We start from the raw sequence: 26912 nt of genomic DNA on the forward strand, positions 1-26912 counted from the left end.
CAAAGTATGGGTGGAACATAAAAGTAATACCTAGTTTATTGGATATTGCAGTTCTTTTAATATATTAAACAAGAAACATCTGCTGAAAACAGTTCATTTGTATAAAATGCAAACACAACAGAAATGTATTAAATGCTTTCTTTGGCACAGCTGTCTCTCAAAGAGCTCTGGTTTTGATATGTCATTTGCTCAAAATGTAAACCAACAAAAGAAAGGGTAATTATACAAATTTTTCCCCATTAATAATATTTCATTCTAGCAAGCATATATAACAAGTTCAGCGTTGCCAATATCATGTGAGTTGTAATATTGCCATATAAAATAGTTAAGGCTCTATTAAACATCATACATATGAAAACCAAGAAGGATGGGAGAAATAACCTTTTTCAAATGAGGAACATTAAGTGCTTTTATGGCTTTTCATGGCTATTGCTTTCCAGAAGTCTTAGGCAATTTCAAGGTTGGCCTAAGGCTCCTTGCTTGTGAAACCACATAGCCTCTGTGGTTCTGTGGAGGTAGGTTTTGTGGAATAGGTTTTCTCTTTTCTGGCCTTTCTGCCCTCTGTAGAGAGTGAAGAATTTCTCTTTATCCTTTTAAACAGGCATGGTATACATCAGTTTAAATGAGTTAATTAAGCATTGTGGAGCAGTAAAAATAAAATCAACACATAGACACACATGGACAAAAAGGAGATTTGTGATATTTTTGCATAGAACAACTGAAGGAAAATTTACCATTTGGATGAAAATGCTGTTACAAGCGCTGCCCTTTGGATATTCAGCAGTGAATACCACTGTTGATAACTTATGTCAGTCCTGGAAATACTGCAACTGTTGCAAGGGAGATTTCTGGGAATTGCAAGAATCATGGCCAAAGATTTTCCACTGGAATGGAAAAACTCCAAGGAATGTTGGGTGCTGTGACCTTGGTCTTGCTGGACTCTCTTTGAAGTAAGAAATGTTGCATTTCTCCAATATTCTATTCTAAATAGCAGCCTCCTACAGATATAATCTTAGTTCATAAATCCAACTCAAAAGTTAATTGTGTCTGTCTCTGTAAACAAAACAAGGCAATCGTCCTAAAGAATTAAGGAATTTAAACCAATACCTTCCCCTCAGACCTAGCAAAAATTTGTAGCCCATTACCTTGCTACATCCTATATAAACATGGGTGTGGTATTTGTAAGATCCCAGCCTTTTGCTTTTGATTATCCACAAAATGTTCCTTGCTGTTTTGTTGGCTAGTACATGAGATAATTGCATGATGTACTCTGAAGGGGTGATTTTAAATGAGCAACATACATTTCTCTCCCCTTTTTACTCCAGATGGATAACACACAGTCTTCCAAATACTTGGAAGTTTAGCTGTTCATCAGCAATCTTTTTGTTGTTGTTCCTTTCAATTCCAATGAACTGATGTTATCACTCTGACATGAATAATATAGCCTCCGCATTGTATAAACAAATATGATAGGCCCCATTTCATAGGCCAGACCCTTTTTATGAGGTTCATTCTATTAAGAACAAGTATGTGTAGTTTAGAACTTTTTTTAAAAAGGCATCAACTACTTATGTGGGAAGGTTTGTTTGATTGTAATCGTATTCATACACCATACTTAACCTCATAATTGAAGTAATAGATTTTCTGGATTTTGCAATACATTAACAATAAGAAAATAATTGATCTAAACTGAATCAATCTTAATGACTGTATGCATCCTACTATATTTGGGAAATTTAAACAAAAATACAGAAGGAGGGAGCAAAAGATATTTTTGTTATTGTTAAGACTTGGATGTTTAAGGCCAAATGGATTGGGGATAAAGAAATTAATTTGGCCTTTCCTGGCCTGGTACCCTCTAGAAACACTGAGATTCAACTAAAAGAATCTCAAAGCAGAATCATCTTTCTGTAGACTTTTATTTTAAACCAAAAATGAAAGAGGATTGCACAGCTTCCATGGAAGAAGGAATTTCTTAGTCTGCATCAGAGGTGGTATTCAGCAGGTTCTGACCAGGTCTGGAGAACTGGTAGCAGAAATTTTGAATAGGTCGGAGAACCAGCAAATCCCACCTCTGACTGGAGATTTTACAGTATCCTTCCCCTGCCACGCCCACAGAACCAGTAGTAAAAAAATTTGAATCCCACCACTGCTGGCAATCATTTGACCCTGGGATCCCAAAGGTGCTTTTTTCAAGAGGCAACTGGACTTTCTGGTTTTTCTTTGGAGATGTTTCGCTGTTCATCCAAGAAGCTTCTTCAGACCTGAAGAAGCTTCTTGTATGAGAAGCAAAACATACCAAAGAAAACTAAAGAAAGTCCAGTTGCCTCTTGAAAAAGCACCTTTGGTACAACCGTGATTGGAAATCTCTGTAGACATGACCCTGGAATTCTACAATCATCATAAATATATCCCAGTGTTCAAGCCCATTTTGCCCATATGACCATGGGGATGTGTAATAGTTGTGAGGGTGAAGAGTGGTCATAATTTACTTTTTTCACTGCTATTGTAACTTTGGTTGCTAAATGAATGGTATAAGTTAAGGACTACTGTACGTCCATTTTGAATTAGGTTTCCCCCTGTCTCTTATTTTCTTCTTCAACAGCAACAAAAGATGCTATCATAATTCCCCTTAAGCCAAGGCAGGAATCCCTCAACCTCTGAAATAGAAAAATATGCCAACCTCACAAAATGTTTGTCATGGCCCCATTGTGAATTCTCAGAAGGACTGCTGTGGTGGTTGGGCCAGTTTGAAACTCCCATTTACCAGAAAGAAAATGAGCAAGGATGCTCTTTACTACCCTATTAATATTAGATATTAGCTCCTCTTTTGTTCTAAGAACATGGTCACATTTTCAATAGCAAAACACTGCCATTGCTGCCTTCTATGAGGACCCTGCCTGGCCAACAGAGGCATTTCTGAACATAAAGAACATGACAGAAGCTGGCAGCTTTTCCCACAGCTTACCAACTTTGTTTAAAATATTGCTTTGATTTTAAAAAGCAGAATAGGAAATCTTGAAGTTGTTGAAGTAAATGTCTATAGGCACGTCAGTGCTATGAATCCCATGCTGAGGTTCCTGAAGCAAAGATGAGATTCCTAGAAGAAAAGAATCTCATTTGTGGCATCTCCTGATCTTTCCTCAACTGGTAACATTACAGATGCAGTGCTACGTACTTGGAACTGTCATCAACCCAGCAAGGAAATTCTTGGGGTGGGGGCTGGGGGTGGGGGGTGTTCTTCAATTGAATTTTTCATATCTACAGTAGGGATTTGTTCTTGAATATAGCATATGGTATGTAAACAGTGTCCCTATACTATTGGGTGCAGAGTAATTAAAATGCCAGCAAACAGAATAATAAGCTTGAGTCTTTTCAATATTTCTGGAAACTGCCTTCGAGAAAGAATCTCAATGGCTTCATTCAGCTCATTTTTGACAACATTCAATCGGGATTGCTGCACAATTCTGTGAAATGGTTACTGTATTGCAAAGAGGCCTTTTTAAAAAAAAACATTATGTCCCATATACATAAAGATTAAGGGAATGTCCCCAAGGTGCTTAAAAATAATATTCCATAGCTTCCCAAATCCTTAAAGGATTAATGTCATTCAAGCCTCTAAGGCTTTTTTCTTGGCAATTTTCACTCTATTCTAAACTTTTTCTTATTCATTTTTTTCCTGTTTGGCGATGCACATGCTTTCCTTCATATAATGAGGGGTTATGGGCCTTTTTAAAAAAAACATGGTTAACTAAACATAATCAGTTTTAATAAAATGGTTGATGGGGAAAAACCCTCGATTTTTCTGAAGCAAGCAGACTGTTTTACTTTTAGGCAGAGGAAAATCTATCTTATGGGAGAGGGAATCCATTAAGATCTGTTAAGATCTGTTAATCCGTTAAGATGCAGGGAAGTCCTGCGGTTTTTATAACTGCCCATAATAAATTTGTTGACTTTTTTAACCTATTAATTAAAACATCCAACCCAGTTATCCCTAGGTAAGAACAATAAAATTGTGTTTCATTTTTTTCAGTGGATCAAATTTACAAGTTAAACATTGCAGCAGCTTCATGTATTTCAGAGGCTTCTATGTGGCACGTTAGTTGCGTCATGCCTCTAGTGAGGCTTCATTGGGCATATTTTCCACACAGCTGTTAAACAGGCCTCAAGGCTTACTTCCAACTTTGAACGTGAGGAGTGACTCGACTTGGAATCACAGAAAAGGATAGAACTGTCTGAGTTTTTGTTCAGTCTGTTCCCCGCCTAACATTCAAAGTTGGATGTAATCCTTCAGGCCTGTTTAGCAGCTGTGTGGCAAATGTGTACCAACAGCCTTAGCAATCAGAATCTAAACAAGTAATCTATTCCAATTCAGTTCCACAGCAGGTAACTTGAAAGGTGGTTTCTGATAGCTTCTGCTTGAAAGTGCTATTAAAAATTTTTTATATAAAACATGTCAAGCTCAGAAATAATTTGCTCTAGAAGTGTTTTAACTCATCTTTTGAAAACTCTTCTAGGTAAAACAAGACACTCCAAAGTTGACAATTGTTCTGAGCTCTTGATGTTTTGTATTTTTGGGCAATGATGCCCAACAAATCATATTCTCCCCAAGTCTCTTCCTTAAGAAAGACTAAAGAAGACTAAGGATTGTCATCTAAGCATGCACCTTTGGACAATTAACAGTGCACCTCTTTCTGTTTTGTGGCTTTTTCCTTGACAGCTCTACACTCATTCATTAGGTTTATCAAAACCAAAACTAATGTGCACAAGTTTGAATGACTGGGAAGAGCTTCCCTTGTCTTATATAACATGAGTTATTTTGCATAAAACATGTAGAGACTTTCCAATGGATAGCAAATTTGCCTATACATATGTACACAGCATATTAGAAGTTTTAGCTTATAGACCACTGTCTTCCTTGGGATTGTGTACAGAAATATCAAGGATATAAAGGGACATGAAGGAGGGAGACCATACAATCACAAGAACAGATGATTGTCTCTTGCTTTGCAACTTTGGCACCTTGGCTGATTGTGGCTTTCTGCTTGTTCCCTGGAGAAAATGTTCCCTGGCACAAAGAACAGCAACTTCACCTGAGACATAAGTGAAATGTACTGTGATTCTCATGACAGGACAGACGTCTCCCTACTCCATCTGCTCAGAAGGATCAGCGGGGAGCATGGTTCTTGCCTACCCATCTCATATTATCTAAGCCTATGTAGTGCATAAGAGTGTTCTGTTCACTGAGTCTGTTGGGCTTGTGGCAACAAGGGTAACCTGCAGCTTCCTACCTTAGTTGGTGTTGCTCTAGGATCCCAGCTGCAGAGGTTTTTGACCCCTTCCTACACTGTTGTCTCACTCTTCCAGAGACCTGTTTTCATGCTGCTTGCATTGTCAGCACCACTGAGATTAATGTCATATTTGCTACCCTTCAGGACCCCGTTCTGATTGGCTGCATTGAGTGGGAAGGAGCGCCTCTTAGTCTCTCTTTCTACAGAGGGGTTGGCCTGATGCTTAAGGTTGTCTCTGCTGATGCTTCTCCTCTGGCCTCGGCCAACATCTACAGACTGTGGGCCACCACTGCCATCACTCAAGTCCGACTGCGTCAGGGTGGATTCCAGAGTCACAACTTTCCCTTGGTTCTGATTGTTCAAAGGGCTATTCCGGCTGCTTTGGTAACTCTCTGAATGACTGTTCTGAAGGCTCCCGCTCTCACTAGTAGGATGGTCTGAGGAAGGTCCCCGCATTGCCTTCAGGCGCTGATGCTTCCCTTCTCGATAGAGTTTAGTTCTGCTTTTATGGAGTCTGGTGCGCCCATGGAGATTGTTCGTATACCTGGTTGAGGGGGTACTCTTACTGTTGGAAGGCTCTGCTTCCTCATAGCAGGCAGTTGTTACAGGGTTACTGTCTGGCTGGGCAAGGGCCACTTGCAAATTGTTGAGTTTGCAGGGCCCTGGGGTTGAAATTGTGCTGGTAGGGGAAGATGAAGACTTAATGGACTGAGCTACTTCTGGGTTGCAGCCAATGAAGACCTGTGAGCCATCTTCAACACCTGCTCCAGTGTGCCCATAAGCCTGCATAGGTAAAGCATTCCTGTAAGATGGGCAACAGGTAATCCATAAACTCTGTACGTCTCTGCGCCGGGCACAGTGGTAGATAAAGATGAAAAATCCTAAGGCTCCAGCGGTGACTCCGTAGAGGCAACTGAAGACAACCTTCAGGAGGAACCAATGCTGAGATACTGCCATTGCTCCAAATGTCCATAAAGTGAGGTATAGGAAATGGGTGATGACAAGAGCCCAGAGTTGAACCCCTAGCGAATACACACCATCAACATCAGCAGCATGGAGGCTGGAATTCAGGGTGACTGAAAGTGATCCTGAATCGGTTAACAGGTTGCTACTGCCTCCGAAGCGTTGCCTTGTTTCCAAGGGTTTGGGTATTTCTTTGGGATCCTTAGCTCGGCACTGCAGACTGATTCCGGCACATAGGAAGTAAATCCAGGTGATGAGCAAAATAAAAGCTGCAGGCACATAGAATGCTCCAATGCTGGGTCGGCAAGCCAGCCAGCAGCTGGGTAGAGAAAGAAAAGGTTGGCCAAATCATGAACAGCTAACAAAGCAGCAGCAACTTTGCTCTTGTTCTTCATGACACGATTTCATCATGGCCAACTCACCATGGCCAACTTACTGCAGGACAAGAGTTATACTAATATAGAAGAAATGTTGGGATAGAATTATTAAAGATGCCAAGAAAGGACAAAATGAAATGTGAATGACAAAATTAAAATAATGTTTTAATTATTTTAAATTATTCAATTGAATTGTTGAATTGTCCTGTGGTGAGTTATTCCTTGGCGACTGGCCATGGCAAGTTGTCCCACAGTAAGTTGGCCATGGTGAGTGGCCCCTTCCCTTACAATCTCTTGCCTACCTCAATTTTAAGGCAGCCAAAGGGAGACCCTGAAAATTACAGATATACAGGAGAGGAGACATCTATTGGTGGCTCATAGTCAAAAATACTTAAACCAAATGTCTCTATTCGGATAATCTATAGCAGGGCTCTCCAAATTTGGCAACTTTGAGACTTGTGGACTTCAACTCATAGAATTCCCCAATTAGCATAGCTGGCTGAGGAATTCTGGGAGTTGAAGTCCACAAGTTTTAAAGCTGCCAAGTTTGGGGAGCCCTGATCTATAGAATAGAATGCTTGTTAATGCACACCTTATCCTTTCTGAAATGTGGTAAGATGGCACCTGAAAGATAAGATTAGACAGGATTTATGGGGCAAGGAAGGGGGGACTTAGGGGCAACATCTTTAATCCCTGAGAGATCTTCAAAAACTTGAAAACAACACTGGGGATTTCTCCCCCAGTTTTTGGGATCCATTCACACAACTGAATACATATGTGCAAGTAGATACTGTGGATCATCATTAAGGTGCATGGGCTCAATTATGGTGGTTGTGGGTACAGTGATGGAAGATCTAAAGGACTAGGTTGAGGATAGATCATCCTGAAGAAGATCTATCTTTATGGCTGTTAAAAGTCAATGCCAGTTTCATGACTCATAATCAATGTTCAAAGTAGGATCTCAGTCATGATACCTTAGGATCAAATGGGATGTTGCAAATACTTACTATGAGTCTTGATCTCCATAATTGTCAATACGAACTGCTGCTGTAATCCCGCAGATGATCAAAGGGATCCCTCCAGCAATCAGGTAGAACCTGGAAAGAAAATCACAAAATATCATGCAGAATTCATCATATGAATTAGAGCGAGTTGGGTATCTATTGAAGACTGTTGTACTTGTTAGTTGCGAAGTTGTGTCTGACCCATTGTGAGCCCATGGACAACATTCCTTCAGGCCTTGTATCTATTGAAGATACAAGAACTAAATCCTAAACTGGGTGCAATAATCATAGATTAGGCTCATACAGCATATTGATCTTTAATTAACAAACGTCGTTTCTGCATAAACTTCCTTGCATTTTGTATGCATGTTCAATTGGCCCTGTTTCTTTGTGTTTTTAGTATGAGTTAAGTATGCAAACTAGCATAGAAAAATTCACCTAATTTTCTCATTTCCTACCCAGAATCTCAGAATGATTTATAAGGTTTTGAGCGGGGGAAACAACCTGATGCAAGGAATCAAACAATGATTAAGTTCCCACCACACACATGATTACTATTATACCCAGTTAAATGGGTATATAAATACCTATTAACCTACAAAAGAAATCTTAGTTAAATAGGACTTCTTTTGTAGATTAATTATGGCAACCCTCATCCATTCCCTGTAACCTTCAGGTGTCTTATAACATCCTATAATTCCTATTTCCTTAATACCGTAGCATTGGACGAGGAGCAGGCTGAGTTGGTTCCCCTTCTTGCTGTTGGGGTGCCTTCCAGGTGGATGCCTTGTAGATCACTCGTGCCATCGCTGCCATCCACAGAAGAGTAGACAAGGAAGAATAATGGAGAATGATGCCAACCTGGAGAGGGGAGGGGATGTGCAGAGCAGACATAATTGATAGTCAATAAGAGTTGCTACAACTTCCAGGACTTCATTTGTGGGATTATCTATTCCCTATAAGTCTAAGAAGATATATTGTTCAAAGGTGAGCAAATTAAGAAAAAACTTAGAAGGGTTTTAGTTGTTTCTTAAACTAGGACCATCTGCTTGATTGGTATGGGAATCTCAAAAAACTTGGAGGGTCATTAGCTTCCCAATTTTGCCTAAATGGTAAAGTAGCTAAGGGCTGGTTTGTGTGCATTCACATGGATTTGCCTTTAAATTAATGTCCTCAGCTACCTAGAAATGTATTTTTTGTAAATTTGGGTTGATCACTCAAGAAGGTGATTCTGTTAAAAGTGAAACCGTTGGGTAATGGAGATGGTGGTTTTCAGGGTAGAATATTTGTTCATTGGTTCCTTACCAGGCAAATATGTCCCCTGCATCTAGAGGTAAGTAGAAAGACAATCAAAATGGCCTTACAGTAATGTCCCAAAGGGGCTTTTTCCAAAAGGCAACTGGACTTTCTTGTCTTTTTCCTTTGAAAACATTTTCAAGAAGCATCTTGGATGAAAAACAAAACATTTTCAAAGAAAACCAAGAAAGTCCAGTTGCCTTCTAGAAAAAGCACCTTTGGGACAATTATGACCTTGATGATTGAGAATCTCCATAGACATAACACCTTACAATAATATATTTACTGATAAATGAAGTATACCTATCAATTCTCAGAATTCCAGGGGGCATGTGTGATGTGATGTGATTTTTTTTGTTTATTTTAATCAACATAGGTGCTTAATGAACATTGCATTGTCTGAGTCATTTTATTTATGCAGTCCAGTATTATGTCACATAATAAAGTTAATAATAATAATAATAATAATAATAATAATAATAATAATAATAATAATAATAATAATAATAATGTTTACTTATAATAATAATAATCTTTCATTATTTGCTTATACATAGTAATAATCTTTTATCTTCTAATTTTTACTTCTGTTATCCAACCACTGGTAAAACACATCCATGCAAAACTCATGTATGTTCTTCTCCACGAAAATCTTTAGTAAAAGGTGAAAGATTTATACGATCTGATGAGAAACCAGAGTATAATGTGATGGGATTTTGATGTGATGGGAATTTCTGTCTATCCCATATAGAAGTTGATAGATTTAGAAAAAGGCAAAAAGGGCTGGACTAGTTCCACATTGCAAAGGGAACAATTTGCAACTTCTCAGTGTTCCTTGTGCATGAAGAAAACCTCTTAGTGATGTGTCATCTGACAAAACCTACAAGTCCAAATTAATCAGATCCTGCCCTCATACTCACAGCTTGGCAGATGGCTATATAGTTGGTGAGAGTGATGCCACCTGCAAATACAGCAGATGTCATGGCGATGTGAAAACAAAGATTTAGCAGCATATGCCAGCACTTCTGTGCAATATGAATGGTGCTGAAAAAGAAAACGGGGATAACAAAGTTAAGAGATCAAACAATAAAGCTTTGCGGGAAAGGCCCTATATTCAAGTAAAGTCATCTTCATTTAAAAGATAATGCTTTCTCCTGGTGGGGTGATGCTGCTATTATTCAAAGAATAAAACATTATTACTGAGAAAAACATGGGATGTGGCTTCTTCTGGTAGCATGGTATTGTAGCTACCTGCTCAGCAGTGGGGAGGAGAATTTAAGGAGGCTACAATTTCAACTCTAAAAGTGATTCACCTGTGATTGATGATGTAGATGATGATGGTGGTAAACAGGCACAGGAGGAGGAGACCCGTGCAACTGTAAATTACAGGATGTAGCACCTCAGCGGGACTCGGTGAGTCATGCAGGAAGTTGCTCAGTTCCTGTATTTGAGAATACATTTCATTAGTGTACAATATGGGAGGACTGATATTAAGGCAGCTTCTATAAAAATCATTCCACATGCAGTTGAAAGAAGCCAGGTGGCCAATGCACTGTAGCCATTCATTCTGTCTCAGTTGAGTCTACCTCATATGGTGGTTATTAGAGGGAAACTGGGAGGTGAGAATTGTGTCTTAACCAATTTGAGATACTGAAAAAACTTGTTGCTGACTAGAGGATGGTGCTCATCTCCATTTCAAGGCCATTGAGCCAGTGCTGTCAGAAGACATTTTTCCAGTCAATTGGCCAGCGTGATGTCACGAAGTCCTTTTACCTTCCCATCAAAGTGGTACCTTCTACTTGCATTTGTGTGCTTTCAAACTGCTATGTTGGCAGGACCCCTAGACAAGGACGGGAGATCACTCTGTCATGTGGAGCCCAGGTCTCAAACCTGGGCTGCTGGTATTCCAGTCAACAAGCCCAGCATCTTAAACATTGAATCACTGCACTACCCTTGAAATACTGAAGGACAAGCAAAATATAACTCTAGTAAATATTACTATAACTACATTTTAACAGTGATATATGCTAAGTCTTTATAAGTATCTGTGGAATAGGAAGGTTAAACACGAATAGATGACTTGGCATATTCCAAATAATTTGGACTACATTTCCTTTTAGCTCTATCCACTTCAACAAGTTGCAAAAAAACTGGGAGCTCTGGACTAGAATATCTGGAGGTTATCTATCATAGGTTGGGAGCAAAGGAAGCTGCATACCATTAGGCATGTATGCTGAAAAATGCATGCAAGATTTTTAAGAAATGCATACAGAAGGGAACGTGGTGTTTCTAGCTTTGTTGAAAGAGAATTTGGCAGAAATTTATGTGACATAACCAGGGGCTCAATAGAAATGTAATACATCAAGGTACCGTACACCGTCTCTTGCCTACCATCAGCACAGCAGTGTTGCTGAGATGTCGGCAGCTCACAGTGGTGAAGTTGGGTTCCTGCAGGATCAGCTGGCAACCTTCTGCTCTCCAGCCGCCATAACCACCCAGAATGTCAAAGTCCCAGAAAGCGGCTGTGCGATCTATGCCCTCGTGGAAATGCCGCAATGATATGACGACTGGCTCGGTGAGATTTCTTACGCCACAGCCATCTGAGGGAGGGGTTTATAAAAGTAGTTAATGGAAGTGCTCAGAACTCAATTTAACTTCAGGAGGTGCTTGTTTGCTCAGATAGGGTTTGCCTAACGGGTAGGAAATCTTCTGTCTTTTTTTCAGGATCAGGGCCCTTTCCTCACACCCTAAGAGTTGCTTAAATAAATTCCACAGAGATACTGTTCAGCAAGGGAAAGCAAATAAAGCTTGAGTCTTCTGATTAAAAACAATAACATCAAGCACCAGCCTTTAGCATCCACTTTATTTCCAAGGATGTCACACACAAGCCTTAGGGTATTTTAGAAAAATAAAAAATGATGATGCTTATGGGTTCTTCATTAGGAAGTGTGCCTAGACAGCAGGTGAGAATATCTCCACCTTGCTACCCACTTTTGGTGGTCCCAAGGGTGCTTTTCCAAAAGACAACTGGATTTTCTTGTTTCTTTCCTTGAAAATGTTTTGCTTCTCATCCAAGAAGCTTCTTCAGTTCTGAAGAATGAAATGATGTCAAAGAAAAAAACCAAGAGAATAGAAGGGAATGGAATAGAATAGAAACTTTATTGTCACTTTAAATGTACCCTAATCAGCATACATTAAAATAATTATGATGTGACCATGGATAACAATTATGCATATACCCACACACACACACATATATGACACAAAAACATCACAGTCTAGTTTCAATTTCATGGCAAAGAAAAAAAAAAGAATCCTGCAAGTTTACCAGACAGATGGCATAGGGAACAAAGCTGTTATATAATCTAGTAGTCCTACAATAGATTCTTCGAAGCCTCCTCCCAGAGGGGAACAACAGAAACAGACTGTGAAGTGGGTATGTGAGCTCTAAGGATATAGCACTTATCATTACTGCCTTTTGGAAAAGCACCTTTGGGACAACCATGGCATAGATGATTGAGAGTCTCCATAGACATTCACCTTTTGGTAGCTCCACTAACTCTGCCAGCTACTTTATTCCCAGGCAATCCCTCCCACAGCAGCTGTCTTATAAGCATCTCCATGCCATGGTCCTAAATCTCCCAATGAAGCTGCCAGCCACACAGTTCCTTCCTGCAGTGGGCTAATGTCCTTCTCTGCCACAGCAACTCTTACGTGTGCCTGCATAGATCACTGGGGTGGCCACGCTGCGTCGCTTGCCATCATCAGCGAGGTGTGAAGAGTTTCCAGTGCTGCAGAAGAGTTTTCCATTGCGGAACACCAGGAATTGAAGCTTACACTTGATGGGCATGGGCTGGTGGGGAACTGGTGGGGAGAAGAGGCCCAGAGGCAGCTGAATGGAGGCCAGAGCAATGCTGTTCTAATGAGAAGAGGAACAAAGAAAGCTAAAGATGGGGCTGGCCAAGCCAAACCCTTGCGACCCTTACCATAGTTAACTCCCCTCCCAGCTCCATCCCAAAAAGGCAAAGAGTATACTAACACACCCAGGCAAAATGAATAACAGAATAAGAGTTGAAAGGGAACTTGGAGGTCTTCTAGTCCAACCCCCTGCACAAACAGGAGATCTTATACCATTCTGCTTAAAGGGCTATCCAATCTTTTCTTAAAATCCCCCAGTGATGGAGCACCCACAACTTCTGGATGTAAAGCCATTCCACCAGTTTATTGTTCTCACTGTCAGGAAATTTATTGTTAGTTCTAGGTTGCTTCTCTCTTTGGTTACTTTCCAATAGTTACTTCTTGTCTTCCCTTCTGGTACTTTGCAAAATAGCAGTTGACTCTCTCTTCTTGCATAGGCAAGGAATGATTCAGAAATAGGACAATGCCATTCTTCTTGCTTGGTTAAGAAATACAACTTTTGATAGCTGTCCTTGCAACATTAATGACATCTCAATCCATCAACATAGCTCAATCATTGGTTAATAGAAGAAGAATATTCTTTATTGGCCAAATATAATTGGACACACAAGGAATTTGTCACCTTGTGTATCCAATCACATTTGACCAATAAAGACCATCTCTTCCTCCTCCTCCATCACCATGATTACGTTTTTCAGATATGTCAATAATGTTTTCCAGGCTGCTCTGGTTCTTATGCCTTATGTTCTGATATGAGAAACCTTGCAATACAGGATGCTTGCCTACATGGAAAAGTGATATAGAAATGAAATTAGGTTCTCCTGCTATTTTCTCAATTTAAACTCCACATCACCAATTGCTATGCCAGAGATAAGGAGTACCTTCTCCTTATACTATTACACTCATCCACCAGAAATCTTTCTTCCCTATCCCATTTCACCTTGATGTGGATAGTGGCCAAGGAGATGTTAGGCCGGCCTGTAGCACAACGGAACTTCAGCTGCTGGTCTGCCAAGGATTCAGAATACCGTTCTTGACGTGGAGAACGGTGACCAAGGTTCTCACGCTTCTGAAAAGCCATGCAGCTCATGCCCAGATAACTTTCTGGCATGATAAGGTAGGCTTCAAAGGCGATGTTCCTGGAGTTCTGCATAAACAAAACCAGGAGCTTTGTGAAACCAGGCAACCTTTCTAGATCCAGGCTATCATATATTGGATCATCAGCCATTAGTAAAAAACTAATGTCTAATGGTCCTAAAACATTAGTAAAAAACTAATGGCTAATGGTCCTAATATTAAGTCTCTAGCTCTTTAAAACTTACTGCTATCCAAGTTCATGGACAAATGGCCTTTCCCATGGCAATTTTGTGGGACATTTCCCCAATAGTTGCTGCCCTGGATATGGGCTTTTCAGATAGAAGTAGCCACATAAAGTCCTCTCCCTCTTTAAGATCTTCCTAATAACTTTTACATTGTGGTTGTGCTCCTCTGAGGTACTACAGAAAATTTAAAGCAATAGGGACATTGAGGAACTGGACAAGGAACTGAGAGGGAGAGAAAACAATCATCAACAAGTAGGACGTTAGGATGTTTGAGTTGTCCAAGAATACAATTGGGCCCTTGTATATCTCAGTCTCAGCCAACTCAAAATCCTTCCCACACTATAAAAACTCTCCTATTTCACCAGTAATTGGGTTTTTTTTCCATTATGGATTCCTGTTCCTTGACCACTCACCCACACTCCAAACGATGTATTTATAATTTGCATTTTGGCAGTACACCACACCTAACCTTCAAGCTTAGCCTTTTACTCTGCCATCCCTCCCAGCTCACCCACTAGAAGAGCTTGGATCCCTACCACAGCCATATGCTGAGAGTTGGTGCTGACAGCATAAGTTGCAATCTTCTCCAAGGAATGCACTATGCTGGTACAAGCTTTGTCTTCAATCTGGGCCATCCATAGAACATGGTCATCTACCAGCATCATGTTACTTGCCATCTCCACAATGACATCGGTCAGCTGGGTGAAAGCAAACAATTTGGGATATAAGAAATCATTGAACATTTCACTCCAGATCAAAGATGTGCTTGTTAGGCCATCTTGTTAGAAAGTTTGAGTCTAAGATCAAATGGTGACCATAAACTGCCCATCTCTACTGTAGATTTTCTATATGTTGAGCATATTTAGCAACAAATGAAATGTAGACCCCTCTTTTCTTTCCTCACCATCATAAATGTGGGGAAATGAACAAATGGGAATCAGGTCCACTTACCTGTTTAATCTGGTCTACGTAACCAGTGAACTTTTCAATCATCTGAGACACATAGATGACATCCATCATATCTGAGAAATTGGCAGCTTCAGCTGTGTAGACCCGCAACTGATGGGCTAAGGTTAGTGCATTTGAGGCATTGATGGGCATCTGTCAGCAGATAAATGGGGATAAATGTCAAAGCAGTCTAAGCCTCCTTTCCCCATCTCCAATATCCAACAATGCTTAATTTACAAAATGGGGAGATAGCTGGCTTAAAGCCTGCTTAGCTGTAATGTTGGGTTTCCTGATAGTTCTCCAATCTCAATGTGATGGAATATAAAAGAAAATAGCCAGTACTTTTGAGAGAAGTACTGAGACCTGCCAATGCAGATGCCATCTTATAAGTGTTCAAAAGATGTAATCAAAGTGAAGTACCAATAATGAGCAGGCCAGGCCAGTCAACTACGATCAGCTATAACTCAGAGGTCTGAAAGAAAGGGGCTCATGCATCCTGCGATGTTATATAGACCACACTATTATAGATCGGTGGACAAATGTAAGACATGGAATCTGTTGCAATCATTCTTAGTTAAAAAGGACTGCATAATGGATAATAGAGAAAGAGATATACCAAAAATAATGTGGAAAGCTGGATTTTACAAAAAAGCATGCTTTATGAAATGTTGCTTATAAAAAACAAAGTCAAGGGCTAATTGCATAAAATGCAGTATATATGGGAAGGCTGTACAACAAATGACTAGTAAAGGTACAGCCTTAATAAGGTATATGGAAAATATGTAGAGAGGTACATAGTACTGCTAAACATGTATAAAAAATCATGGGAAGGAGTAAGTGGCTGAATGCAGTGCTGAAATGGACCACATGGATCTCTAAACCTCAGGTATGTTAAGGGTAAATTCTCATTATACATGGCAAGAAGTGAAAAGTGCTCTCCATGTGCTTCAAAACATTCATTGTCATTTTGTTTTGTATCACTTGAGCCACCCCAGAAAACAATCTCCTTCTTGGAATAAACAGCAATTCTTGGACATCGCTGCTGATCATTTTTTGCTGCAATACCTGAATCGGTCTGCCAGTGGCTGCAAAACACTCAAGGACAACCAGAGGACCATGGTCTTATTGTCCTACTCACCAGCACAAAGGTGTAGAGTACACGGGTAATGTCATTGGTGTACAAGCAGTGTGAATAGTCCCCTTCTTCCCAGTGGCCTGTGCGGTCACAGTGTCTCCATGCCTGCTTTTCATGGCCAGAGCCTGCATTCCCAGAAGTAAAGGGATACTGGAGACAGGATTGATAAGCAGTGATGCCAGCCAAGGTCCGTGGCCACCTAGAACCAAATAGGAGAAGATCTATGAAAGCATGCTTACGTCTATCTAATCAAATGCTGACATTAGATAGATCCCAGAAGAATGGCTTATGGAATCAACTGAGGGAAAATGAAAGAATTATGGTGGGTGGCATAAGAGGGCCAGAAAGTAGGGGATAGATGTGGGAGGGTTCAAGATTGCAGATCTTCCACCATGTGGGAAAAAAGACTCCATTGCTTCAGCTCAGGTCTAAGAACATAGGAAAATGCCAAATGCCAGTTATATTATTTGCCTCCTGGAATGCTCTCCTTGGCTCAGCAGCTTCAACATCTGGATTACAGAATTTTGAGGCTACTTCCCTCCCATGCCAGCAGCTGGATGAATTGAGCAAAAGCAAATGGAGATCAGAGATACTCCCACACTTTGGATGCCAACTGTCAAAGCAAGTTTCTTCTCTTGTCCCCGTTCACACTCAAGCAAGTTTTACATTTGGTAGGGAAAGGAAGATCTTAGTACAATGATTCTCAACCTTTTCTTCACCATGGACTGCCTTTAAGTATCTTTTATGGCCACGGACCCCCAAGACTTAAAATTTAAATCATAATATTTCTTCAAGTCTTTGCAGACATTGCGCCCCCCCCCCGCCTCCAAGGGTTGGGGAATACAAGTTGCTTTAGCACTAATGTGCAAATCAAGTGAAAAGCAGATTGCTAGTTCGCTCCATCTATCCTCCAAAAATAATATTTCCTCCGGCCCTCCCACTCCAAAAAAGAGCATTTGAATACACTAGTCAGCAGCTTATTATCATGATATAATTGAAGGACAAACTAGCACAAATCAGACGTGTAATTCCATAGCTGTTTGAAAACCAACAATGTGTGTAGGTGGGGGGAGGGATTGGTGTAGCAAAGGGAGGGGGGTATTTCCCCCATAATATGTTTATAATGAGCACCAAGACCCTTAAGGAGCATTTCTCCCATTTTCCAATGGGGCAAGAAGGAGATTTAGAGCTGGGGAGAAAACATTTTCATCTGGAAGCTTAGAACAGGGAGCTGTGATTTTAGTTTTACAAATAGGCTCTCCCAAAGCCATGAGTTGCATGGCAGTAGCACACCAGGGCTAACAAGAGCAGATGGGACCTTCTCAATGGGACGTTTTGGCATGCTGTGGTTCAAATTAAAAGGTTTGCTGAGCTCTAGAGGTCTTGATTCTCCCACCCTCACCCCCAGGAAAAAAAACCCCTCTGGAATTTCAAAAAGGGAAAGGGAAGGGAAGGGACCTGAATATGCCATTCCTCCACCAGCATATCGAATCCTCACCTCCCTTTCTGTAGTAAAATAAAATGCAATAAAATAAAACCCAGAAGATAATTCCTAATCATCTCTTTATTCATCTGGCATTCAATCAAGTTCCCGTCAGGGATTTCCTGAAAAGGAGGAATCTTGCAAAACAGCTCTTATGTGCAACAGGCCAGGCCTTTGGTCCCCATTGGGATACCCGACTGGGCCACAGATGGGGAAGATCTTCCAACCCTCTGCTGGTCTTCTGCTGCGGCTGCTTTTCCTACGTCTAATCCCAGGCCCTATCCTGCTCATGCAGGCTACGGATGGAAGGAAGGGGAGGGAGTTAGAAGACAGGCCCGCTGTTAATTTAAGCCACATTGACTGCACAGTAATTTATATTCCATCAAGACCCCGCCAAGGTTACAGTCGACTCCATGATCCTTTTTTCTCGTGCCAGAAAAATTCCAACACCTCCTGTTTCTGGAGCCTGTCTGCACTGCCAGAGCGGGCCTCTCAGATGGCCTCCCTTGCAACAGATGCTTAATCATTCCCAGGCCTCAATTGCCAGCAATCCCAAATCCCTCACTGGCTTTGCCTTCCCCGGGAGGGGCGGGGGAGCTTTGCAGTAGGATTCAGACAGTTCATCTGCAGCTGCTCCTCCAACCCAACCCTTGTCCAGCAGGGCTGAAAAGACAGCAGGGGCTCAAGGGAAGCAGCTTCTCACCTTCCCATCTTCTCAATTAAAGGATGTTGGGGTGTTTCTACAATTACAAGAATGCTCTGTTCCTTTTGGGGTTGGCTTCCTGGGGAAAGCCAACTTTGGCTCTTCGAGGAAGATGCTAGTGAAGGGGTGCTCCTTCAGATTCTGGTCTTTCCCTGCAATTCTATTGCCAAGGCACAGGAGGGCAGGGATGGGCAAAAAGAGAAGGGAACCCACTGAGTTTATGCAAGCATTTTTTGCTGGAAGACAGGCACATAGGTAGGCTTGTATAAATTGAGGTTGCTCTGCTTTCTTGACGTGCTTCAACTCATGCAGCGATGCTGTTCAACTTCGACAAGCTACTTTGCCAGTTGAAAACACCTTATGACCAAGCTTTGAAGAAGTGCCTCTTTGAACCTATTGCCCCTTTCAAATATTTGCACAGTCCCAGACAAAATTCCTTGTACGTGACAGAGTGGGGGGAGGGGTGGAGTGTATGGCCATCCTTGTTTTCAGCAAAGTTCTCCATGTGTGTAATTCACACTACAAACCTATGAGCCAAAACTCATCATGTTTGTATTGCTCTTCATTCCATCTTGTCCTCATTGATCATTTTTCCGTGGCTGCAACTAATTAGGAAAATTTGGGTTTGCCAGACTCAAGTCTACTGGCTGTTCCCCAAATATTCAGCTTCAATTTTTTATTTCTTGGCCACAGCTCACACTTTTGTTTCTCAAACCTTGAATCTTTCCCTCATTTATCTGTTATGTAAGTTATCATTTATTGCAAATGTCCAGCCTATTTTTCTTCAAAAATTGATTCTCCAGCAACCAAAGACATAGAGGGATCAGGGCAGAACTAAACCATTCCCTTTTAAGACAATTTCTTCCCATATTAGCCCATGCCAAATGTGTAGAATTCTGGAACACCAATCCAACCACCATCTGGGGAACCTATGGTAGATGGTCAATTCTGCTCCTGATAACAGTTTCTGCCACACTTTGGCCCCTACCTGAAGTCTCCACGGTTGTTGGTAACCCTCTCAGGTGGACAGTATGAGGCTGAGGTCTCCAGCACAACAATCTCCACCTTTTTACTAACATTGCCCTGGGCAGTGGAGATGGTGCATTCCCATTCACCATTAGCTGAGACATGGATGTTTGACAAGATGAGCTCACTGCAAACAGAGAATGCTTTTTAGAAGAGAACATGGGCTGATAATCAATTGAGCTTTTGAACTATGGACTAGCCCAATCCATATTTCCTCTCCTTACATCACATTCTTTACACATAGAATTAGCAATATACAGTTGCTGAGAACTGAAGCAGGAACTTTGAAAGAGGTGTGGTCATGCCCACTGCATCTTTCAGTGCCTCCTGAAGAACTGCCTTTTCCTAGGTTACATGGAGCCATGTAAGTCTAGGAAAAGGCAGTAATATACACATTTCATTTGGAAAGCACCAACATAGAATACTGCATGGCTAATTAAAATGCCTACTTTCCTGGGACTGCATGACTACCATGGCTGTGCAGGAGAAAGCATGGTTATTTTAAGGAGGTAAAGGGACCTGTGATGAGCATGCATCCATCTTTGCCAAAACATTTTTATATTCTTGATCCAAACAGCTGCACATCCTAATAAAAAAGTTTTCAGAGCTCAGTACAGAACAGATTTATTAGCAGTATTCAAGTAACATTATTATAATGTCATACAGGTCACCCAAACCTACAGGTATTTCCTTTTCCCCATGGATGTCTTTAAAAATGGGGAGGGTATATGGTATTTACTGGGTGGTTGGGAGTGACCAGAGAGAATTTCAGAGTGAAGCAAAGGACAGAAAGCTACTAAATTATTCTCCAGTTAATAACTTTATTTACTGCCTTCTGGGTAAGTAGGATACAAAAAGATATGTGTAAAAGAACAGTGTATTCAAATATCTGAAAATGCCTAAGGTAGCAGCCACCAGTCTTCCTTCTAGGACATTCTGCATGGAATCAGGTCAAACCCAACTACAAAAATGAGCTAAATGGCTGTATGTCCATTCCTGTATTCTGAAGTTATTGCTTAATCAATAGGACATTGTTTCTAAACCTTAATTCCTATTGGTATTAGTCAATATCAGTTTACTCAATGACCATGTTGATGGAAATCAACCTGCTCAATGACCATGTTATACTAGACCAAAGACTGGAAATAACTAGGAAATCACATTTCCCTCTTTGACCGACTCAGTTCACCCCTTAGTACCTTGTGATTAAAGTGCAATCATGAACGAGGCTGTCCTCTAAGATGATGCCGCTAGGTTCATCTTCTTGCACAAGTGCACGGTTGTGGAACCAGAGGATGTGTGTGCTGTTGTCCAGATAGGTGGCTGTACATTGGAAAGGGAGTCGGTCTCCTTGGAAGACAACTTGCCTCAGAGAGGGGATTAGCTGATGGGTGTGCAGCTCTGGGGATCCTTCTTTGGGTAAAAGAGAGAGAGAGAGAGAGAGAGAGGCTTTAGGGAAAGGAGAGAAGAAAGCCCAAATAAGTCAGGTTCTGGACCCTCTCACAGAAAGTGGGCCTAACCAAAGGCCCACTTGGTCAGCATTCAAAGCTTGTTACCCTCAACCCTTCAAAAAAAAAAAAAAAGAAATAAGTACATCCAGAAGGACGTGCCCAGAATGCTTATCTATATGTCTATTTGGATTTTTTTCTTAGTTTTTTTAAATCCTGCCTTTATTATTCCATTAATTAAATGTTCATACAGGTACTGCACTTAAAATAAAAAAGGAAGCTTGCTAAATTCTGAATGTAAAACTTTAAAAAAGGTAAAGGAGTCCCTGTAGATTTTACTCCACTAGTCATTGCCAACTATGGCAGTGCTCATCTTCGTTTCAAGGCCACTGAGCCAGCGCTGAAGATATTTCTGTGGTCATTTGGTCAGCATGCCACCATGGATTACCTTCCCACCAAAGGGGTACCTACTTATCTACTTGCATTTGCAGACTTTCAAACTGCTAGATTGGTAGGAGCTGGTGTGAGGCAGGAGCTTACCCTGTCGTTTGGCATTCAGGGCTCGAAATGGGCTACCGGCTTTCAGATGGCAAGCCCAGAGTCTTAACCACTGAAGCCAACATGAAACTGTATGCTGAATAACAGAATGTGTACAGACTGGCCAAGGACCACAAGTTTCCAAACTGCCTCTCTGCTTTGCTGCTGTACTAGCATTATTCCACGTCTGCCAAACTTTTTGAAAGACATCTGAGGATAGTACTTTACAGCCCTGTTCATTTGAATAAGATTCTGCTGCTTCTAAGAGCTGCCAGCAAGGAAAAACTGATTTCCAACATTGATGGTGAAGGTTACTCAGGCTATGCTATGGGAAAGAAGAGCCATATTGAGGATTCCATCAATATGACCTCGGATGACCTCAGAAAATTTTCCCTGCAAGCATCCCAGAGGAATCATGTTGCTTTGCTTGACATGGGAGCTGCGGGCGAGGTTTTTGGTAAGCCACTCTGAAGTCCTCTTGGAATTGTTGAGCTATGATATTTCAGAAATCAAACCTGGAACCCTAAAAGGATTATCAATTGCAGAGGTTTGCAGCTGACCACCACCACTATCCCTTCATGGTGATAATCCATGCTAAGCAGTAATAGAATTCCAACCACTGCATGGTGGCACAGTGGTTAGAAAAAGGTATTGTAGGCTAACTCTGCTCACATTGGCAGGAGTTCAATTCCTTTGATCCTGACCAGCTCGAGATTGTTCGGGGCAATGTACTGACTCTGTAAACCCACTTAGAGAGTGCTATAAAGTACTATGGGGATGGTATATAAGTGCTATTGCTGTCTGTTGAATGAAGGATGAAATAGAAGTAGGGATGTATTCCAGAAGGAGAAAGGAGCACCTGACTACTGAACAAATCTCCTTTGCACACCAAGCAAACTCACTCACTCAGGAGGGTGCCTCACCACAGCGCAGTTGGCTCTCTCTGATGTTTCGTAGTAGCTTCCCATGCAATTTGCTGGGGTAGACACACACCGTCTTATCAGATACCTGGACAGAATGGCTTTTGGACCAGGCTAGGACCCAGCGCAAATGGCAGTCACAGGTCAGGTATTCAGTGGCAAAGTCACTGGAGAACAAGAGAAATGTAAATTGAAGAGGAAGTGCCAGTGAGAAAGATTTACACAGGAAAGAGATGCCTGTCCCCCTCGACAACAACAACAACAAAATCTCTAGAAAGCTCCAGCATCTTGAGATAGCACACTGAACATGGAGGAACCTTGTCTACAGCTGGGTGATGGCTTACTCTAGTCTTTCGAGAGGGCTTCAAAGGGGAGGACAATGTGATTGAGCATGGCTTTCCATGCAAAAAGACCCAGAATGTTCCACCAACCCCAACATTAATCATTTAAAAAAATTAATTGCTTCCTCATGCCTTTCTCTTTTCCCAGCAAAACACAAAATACTTACAGAACTTTCAGAGACAGCAACTCATCAAAGACTCCACTCTGCAGGGTGGCGAAGATATTTCCTGATATGTTCCTGTCAAAGAGAAGATAACAAAATGAGAGAAAACGTATGCAATTAGACTAAGAGGCCTATCTAAGATGAGATTCACCATGGCAAGAAAGCTGCTTCAGGGAAGTCTTCAGATGGTAGGAATCGTATTCTCTTTGCATTTGGTAATTAGAGAGAAACACTCTTTCTCTGAACATCAGGGGTCCATAGAGCCCTCACAGCAAATGATGATATAGTTTTATAATAATTAAAGTCGGTTTCCCTCACTTCTTCTTTTGGCTATTGTTTCCATAAATTTACTGTGAACAAGAAATGCAATAGGAGATTTAATTTATTTGGGGGGGTGGGGGGAATAAGAACATAAGCCATCGCAGGAGACCATAAGCATAACCATGTCTGATTGCTATTTCTGTTTCTGACTGAAGTCCTCTCCTACAGAATCTATCAGGAGCTTGCAAAGAAGATCCACATCATTCCAAGACCATCTGCTTGAGGGATGAGAGTTTCTATCTGAGCCTCCCTAGGTTGCACATTTCCATGACAGCTGGATAAAATACAAATCAGAATTACTGCAAACAATGCCTGAGCTTTCTGGTTTTCTTATTCCCTTCCTATCCCTTGTCTCTTCTATACCATTTTTTCCTTAATTAGTAAGCCTAAAGACAGGACTTCTGCCTTGTACACTTCTGTAGGTTCTTCCAGGAACTTTTCACAGAAAGTATCAGGGTATAAATGCTAAAATTACTACCGTGTTTCTCCAACAATACGGCCTCCCCGCTCCTCCCAGCATGTTTTGTAGGCATAAAATCAGATTAAGCCCCTCCTCCAAATTAAGGCCTATATTAAACAGCGAAATGGGGGGGGGAAATGTCGGGGGGGGCTTGCCGTTAGGAATGACTTTTGTTGCATACCCGGATATGGTGCTGCCTGCATTGACTTCGGCATTGGTGGGGCACTTCGTATCGGGAGACATTCCACCACCTTTGCTTTCCCTTCTCCCAGTGCTGCCGTGGCGTTTAGAGCAATGCCACAGAATTTGGCACAGCCACCCACGGCCAGCCAGGGCTCCTCCCTGCAACCAGAGCCCGGCGGAGACACTTGGCTTCAGGAGCTCCTGTTACCGCCTTCCCTTCGCCTTCAAAGGCAAAGCCAATTCTTTTAAAAACGATGCCCTACTACCGGTATGACAAAGCCTCCCCTGCCCGAGAGGGCAGCCCAACCCCATGTGGGGAGGTGAATCTCCTGGGGCTGCAGTGCAGGATTGGCCCACCCCGGGAGAAGCGCCCAGCCGCCATCCCTGCCTGGTGCTGGGCAGAGCGTGAAGAGCTTCGCCTGGGGTGCCCAGCGCAGCTGACAGGCGGGCCCTCCTGCCTGGCAGCAGAGCTCTCACCAAGGCAGCAAGTGCCTCTGCACTGGGCCCTCCGCTCATCCTGCCAGGGCCGCGCCAGAGCCGTGTGGGCTAGGCAGAGCCGGGAAAGCGAGGCGTTGGTGCGTGCTCGCTTGCCAAGTGAAAGAGCCAGGCTGACCCGAGCTTGGCTTCCTTCCCAAGTCCCTCCGGCCTGAACCCGATGGGGCCACCGGGAGAGGCTGCCCAAGGCAGTGATAGCACCCACCCATCCGCGGACAGGGAGGCAAGGTGACGGCAGCGCTGCTTCCCTGGCTGGCGGGTCCGGCAGAGAGAGCCCAAAGCCGCCCATCCTTTCCACCCCTTGCCCAGCCTGTCCCCGTCCCCACGCATCTCCAAATGCACCGGCAGCTCCAAATGCTGCAGCGGCATGGGCATCAGGCAGAGGCGCTTACTCAGTGGGGCTCAGCTTTGAGGAGGACACAGCGCAGGCCATCGCCTTGCCCCCCTGTCCATGGATAGGTGGGCGCTATCACTGCCTCGGGTGGCCTCTCCCAGTGGCACCTTTGGGTTCGGGCTGGAGGGACTTGGGAAGGAAGCCAAGCTTGGGTCGGCCCAGCTCTTTTGCTTGGCAGGTGGGTGCGCACTCACGGCTCGCTTTCCCAACTCTGCCTAGCCTGCACGGCTCTGCCGCGGCCCTGGTGGGATGAGTGGAGGGCCCAGTGGGGAAGCACTCGCTGTCTTGGTGAGAGCTCCGCTGCCAGGCAGGAGGGCCCACCTGTCAGCTGCACTGGGCATCCCAGGCGAAGCTCTTCACGCTCTGCCTGGCGCCAGGCAGGGATGGTGGCTGGGCAATTCTCCTGGGGTGGGCCGATCCTGCGCTGCGGCCCTGGGAGATTCACCTCCCCACATGGGTTGGGCTGCCCTCTCGGGCAGGGGAAGCTTTGTTGTACCGGTAGTAGGGCATCATTTTTAAAAGAATTGGCTTTGTCTTCGGAGGCGAAGGGAAGGCAGCGACAGGAGCACCTGAAGCCGAGTGTCTCTGCCGGGCTCCAGTTGTAGGGAGGAGCCCTGGCTGGCCACGGGTGGCTGCGCCAAATGCTGCGGGGTTGCTCTAAACGCTGCAGCAGCATGGGGAGAAGGGAAAGCAACAGTGGCAGAAGGTCTCCCGATACGAAGTACCCCACCAACGCCGAGGTCAACATCCAAGCCGTCGCCACCCGCCCGCCCGAGGATGCAAGGGGGGGAATTAAGTCACCCCCGAAAAGATGGCCTAGCCATTTTTGGGGGCGGTCAAAAAAAATAAATAAGACCCAGCCTTATTTTGTGAGAAACATGGTACAAATAAACAAGAGATTTGCTGGATCAGACCAAAGAGCTATCTCATCCAGGACCTTCCAATTGCCAACCAAAAAGCTAAGGGAATTCCAGAAGCCCAGGACAGATGTGAGAACAATAATTCCCTTTCTGCTGTTCTTCCCAACAACCTACTGCTTTTATTTTAAGGGTGTATCATCACTATGACTAATAGCTGTAGATAGCTAAGTTTAAGAATTTGTCTAAAGAACATCAATAAGTAAAATTAGCCAAAAGTATTCAATGTGTTTTTTTATTATTGAAAGACCTAGTGGGTTTGCTGCTATTGGTGGTTGGGTTCATAAATCTATAGATTCCAATCGGAAGTATTTCATCCCTCAGCCTTCCCTTTAAAATTTCAGGATTCCCTGTCAAAATAAGTTGAAAAGGAATAATGAAAGAAAAGCACAACCATCATGTTTGGCATCTGTCCTCAGCAACATTCTTTGACACAGTATTCTCCAATCAGAACAGTTTTTAGTTATGTGGACTTCAGCTATCCGAACTGTCCGTCTTGACCTTGTCAAGTGGGAATTCAGGAAAGTGGCATTCACACCTTGGAGAGAACCCAGATTTTGGAAGACGAATTTGAGAAACGAGGGTTCCTGTTAACAGCACATATACAGAGGCTCCAAGCGAAACCATACCTTTACCATTGCCACTGAATACTCACAGACGGATAAGGCTGGACAGTCCCTGGAAGAGGCCAATGTTGAGGCAGCCAATGCGGTTGTTGGAGAGATCCCTACAGAACAATGAGGAAAAAAATTGAACCATAGACAGACCATGAACAGCCATGGATATTAAGGGTATAAGAGGTTTCTCTTCATGCAACATCCCAATGTTGACACAGAATAGTCTGAATTTGGCTGAAATACTGTGTACACCTTGAATGTATACTTGTAAAGGTAAAGGTTTCCCCTGTCCAATTATGTCTGACTCTATGGGGTGGTGCTCATCTCCATTTCTTAGCCGAGGAAGCCAACGTTGTCCAAAGATGCTTCTGGAGTCATGTGGCCAGCATGACTATACACCAAGCTGCACAGAATGCTGTTACCTTTCCACTGAAGTGGTATATATTTATCTACTTACATTTGCATGCTTTGAGCTGCTGAGCACCTTTAAATGACAACATCTAGTTCTTGGTTAACCTCGAAAAAACTATGCAGAATCAGCATTTATTGGAGGATTTATTGGAAATGTTGAGATTGTAGACCAGAGTGAAAAAGTAACACACACACACACACACGTGAAGAATGGCCAACCATTTTAGTATTGTTGCAA

The 26912-nt window shown here is 42.6% G+C and overlaps 1 protein-coding gene and 1 non-coding gene across 2 annotated transcripts in view; both read right to left on the bottom strand.

Annotated features, from left to right (window-relative positions):
• Positions 1 to 34: 34 nt before the first annotated feature.
• Positions 35 to 26912, bottom strand: part of ADGRA2 (adhesion G protein-coupled receptor A2) — a 136783-nt gene continuing 109905 nt past the window's right edge. The window contains exons 4-19 of the mRNA XM_087938906.1: positions 26302 to 26373; positions 22880 to 22951; positions 22375 to 22538; positions 20666 to 20879; positions 19429 to 19593; positions 16258 to 16453; positions 15123 to 15272; positions 14708 to 14869; positions 13790 to 13996; positions 12646 to 12850; positions 11323 to 11531; positions 10245 to 10372; positions 9852 to 9975; positions 8351 to 8496; positions 7639 to 7728; positions 35 to 6573 (exon numbers count right to left, since the gene is read on the bottom strand). Of these exons, the coding sequence (XP_087795032.1) occupies positions 5343 to 6573; positions 7639 to 7728; positions 8351 to 8496; positions 9852 to 9975; positions 10245 to 10372; positions 11323 to 11531; positions 12646 to 12850; positions 13790 to 13996; positions 14708 to 14869; positions 15123 to 15272; positions 16258 to 16453; positions 19429 to 19593; positions 20666 to 20879; positions 22375 to 22538; positions 22880 to 22951; positions 26302 to 26373 (3535 nt within the window). The 3' untranslated portion in view covers positions 35 to 5342. The remainder of the gene's footprint in view (positions 6574 to 7638; positions 7729 to 8350; positions 8497 to 9851; positions 9976 to 10244; positions 10373 to 11322; positions 11532 to 12645; positions 12851 to 13789; positions 13997 to 14707; positions 14870 to 15122; positions 15273 to 16257; positions 16454 to 19428; positions 19594 to 20665; positions 20880 to 22374; positions 22539 to 22879; positions 22952 to 26301; positions 26374 to 26912) is intronic.
• On the bottom strand, positions 9517 to 9633 carry LOC113447217 (U5 spliceosomal RNA). The gene has a single exon (XR_003375588.2). It is a non-coding gene; the product is annotated as a U5 spliceosomal RNA (small nuclear RNA).

The sequence above is a fragment of the Pseudonaja textilis genome, chromosome 9 (genome assembly GCF_049901715.1).
Source record: "Pseudonaja textilis isolate UNSWEBS1 chromosome 9, rPseTex1.2, whole genome shotgun sequence".
NCBI classification, from domain to species: domain Eukaryota; kingdom Metazoa; phylum Chordata; class Lepidosauria; order Squamata; family Elapidae; genus Pseudonaja; species Pseudonaja textilis.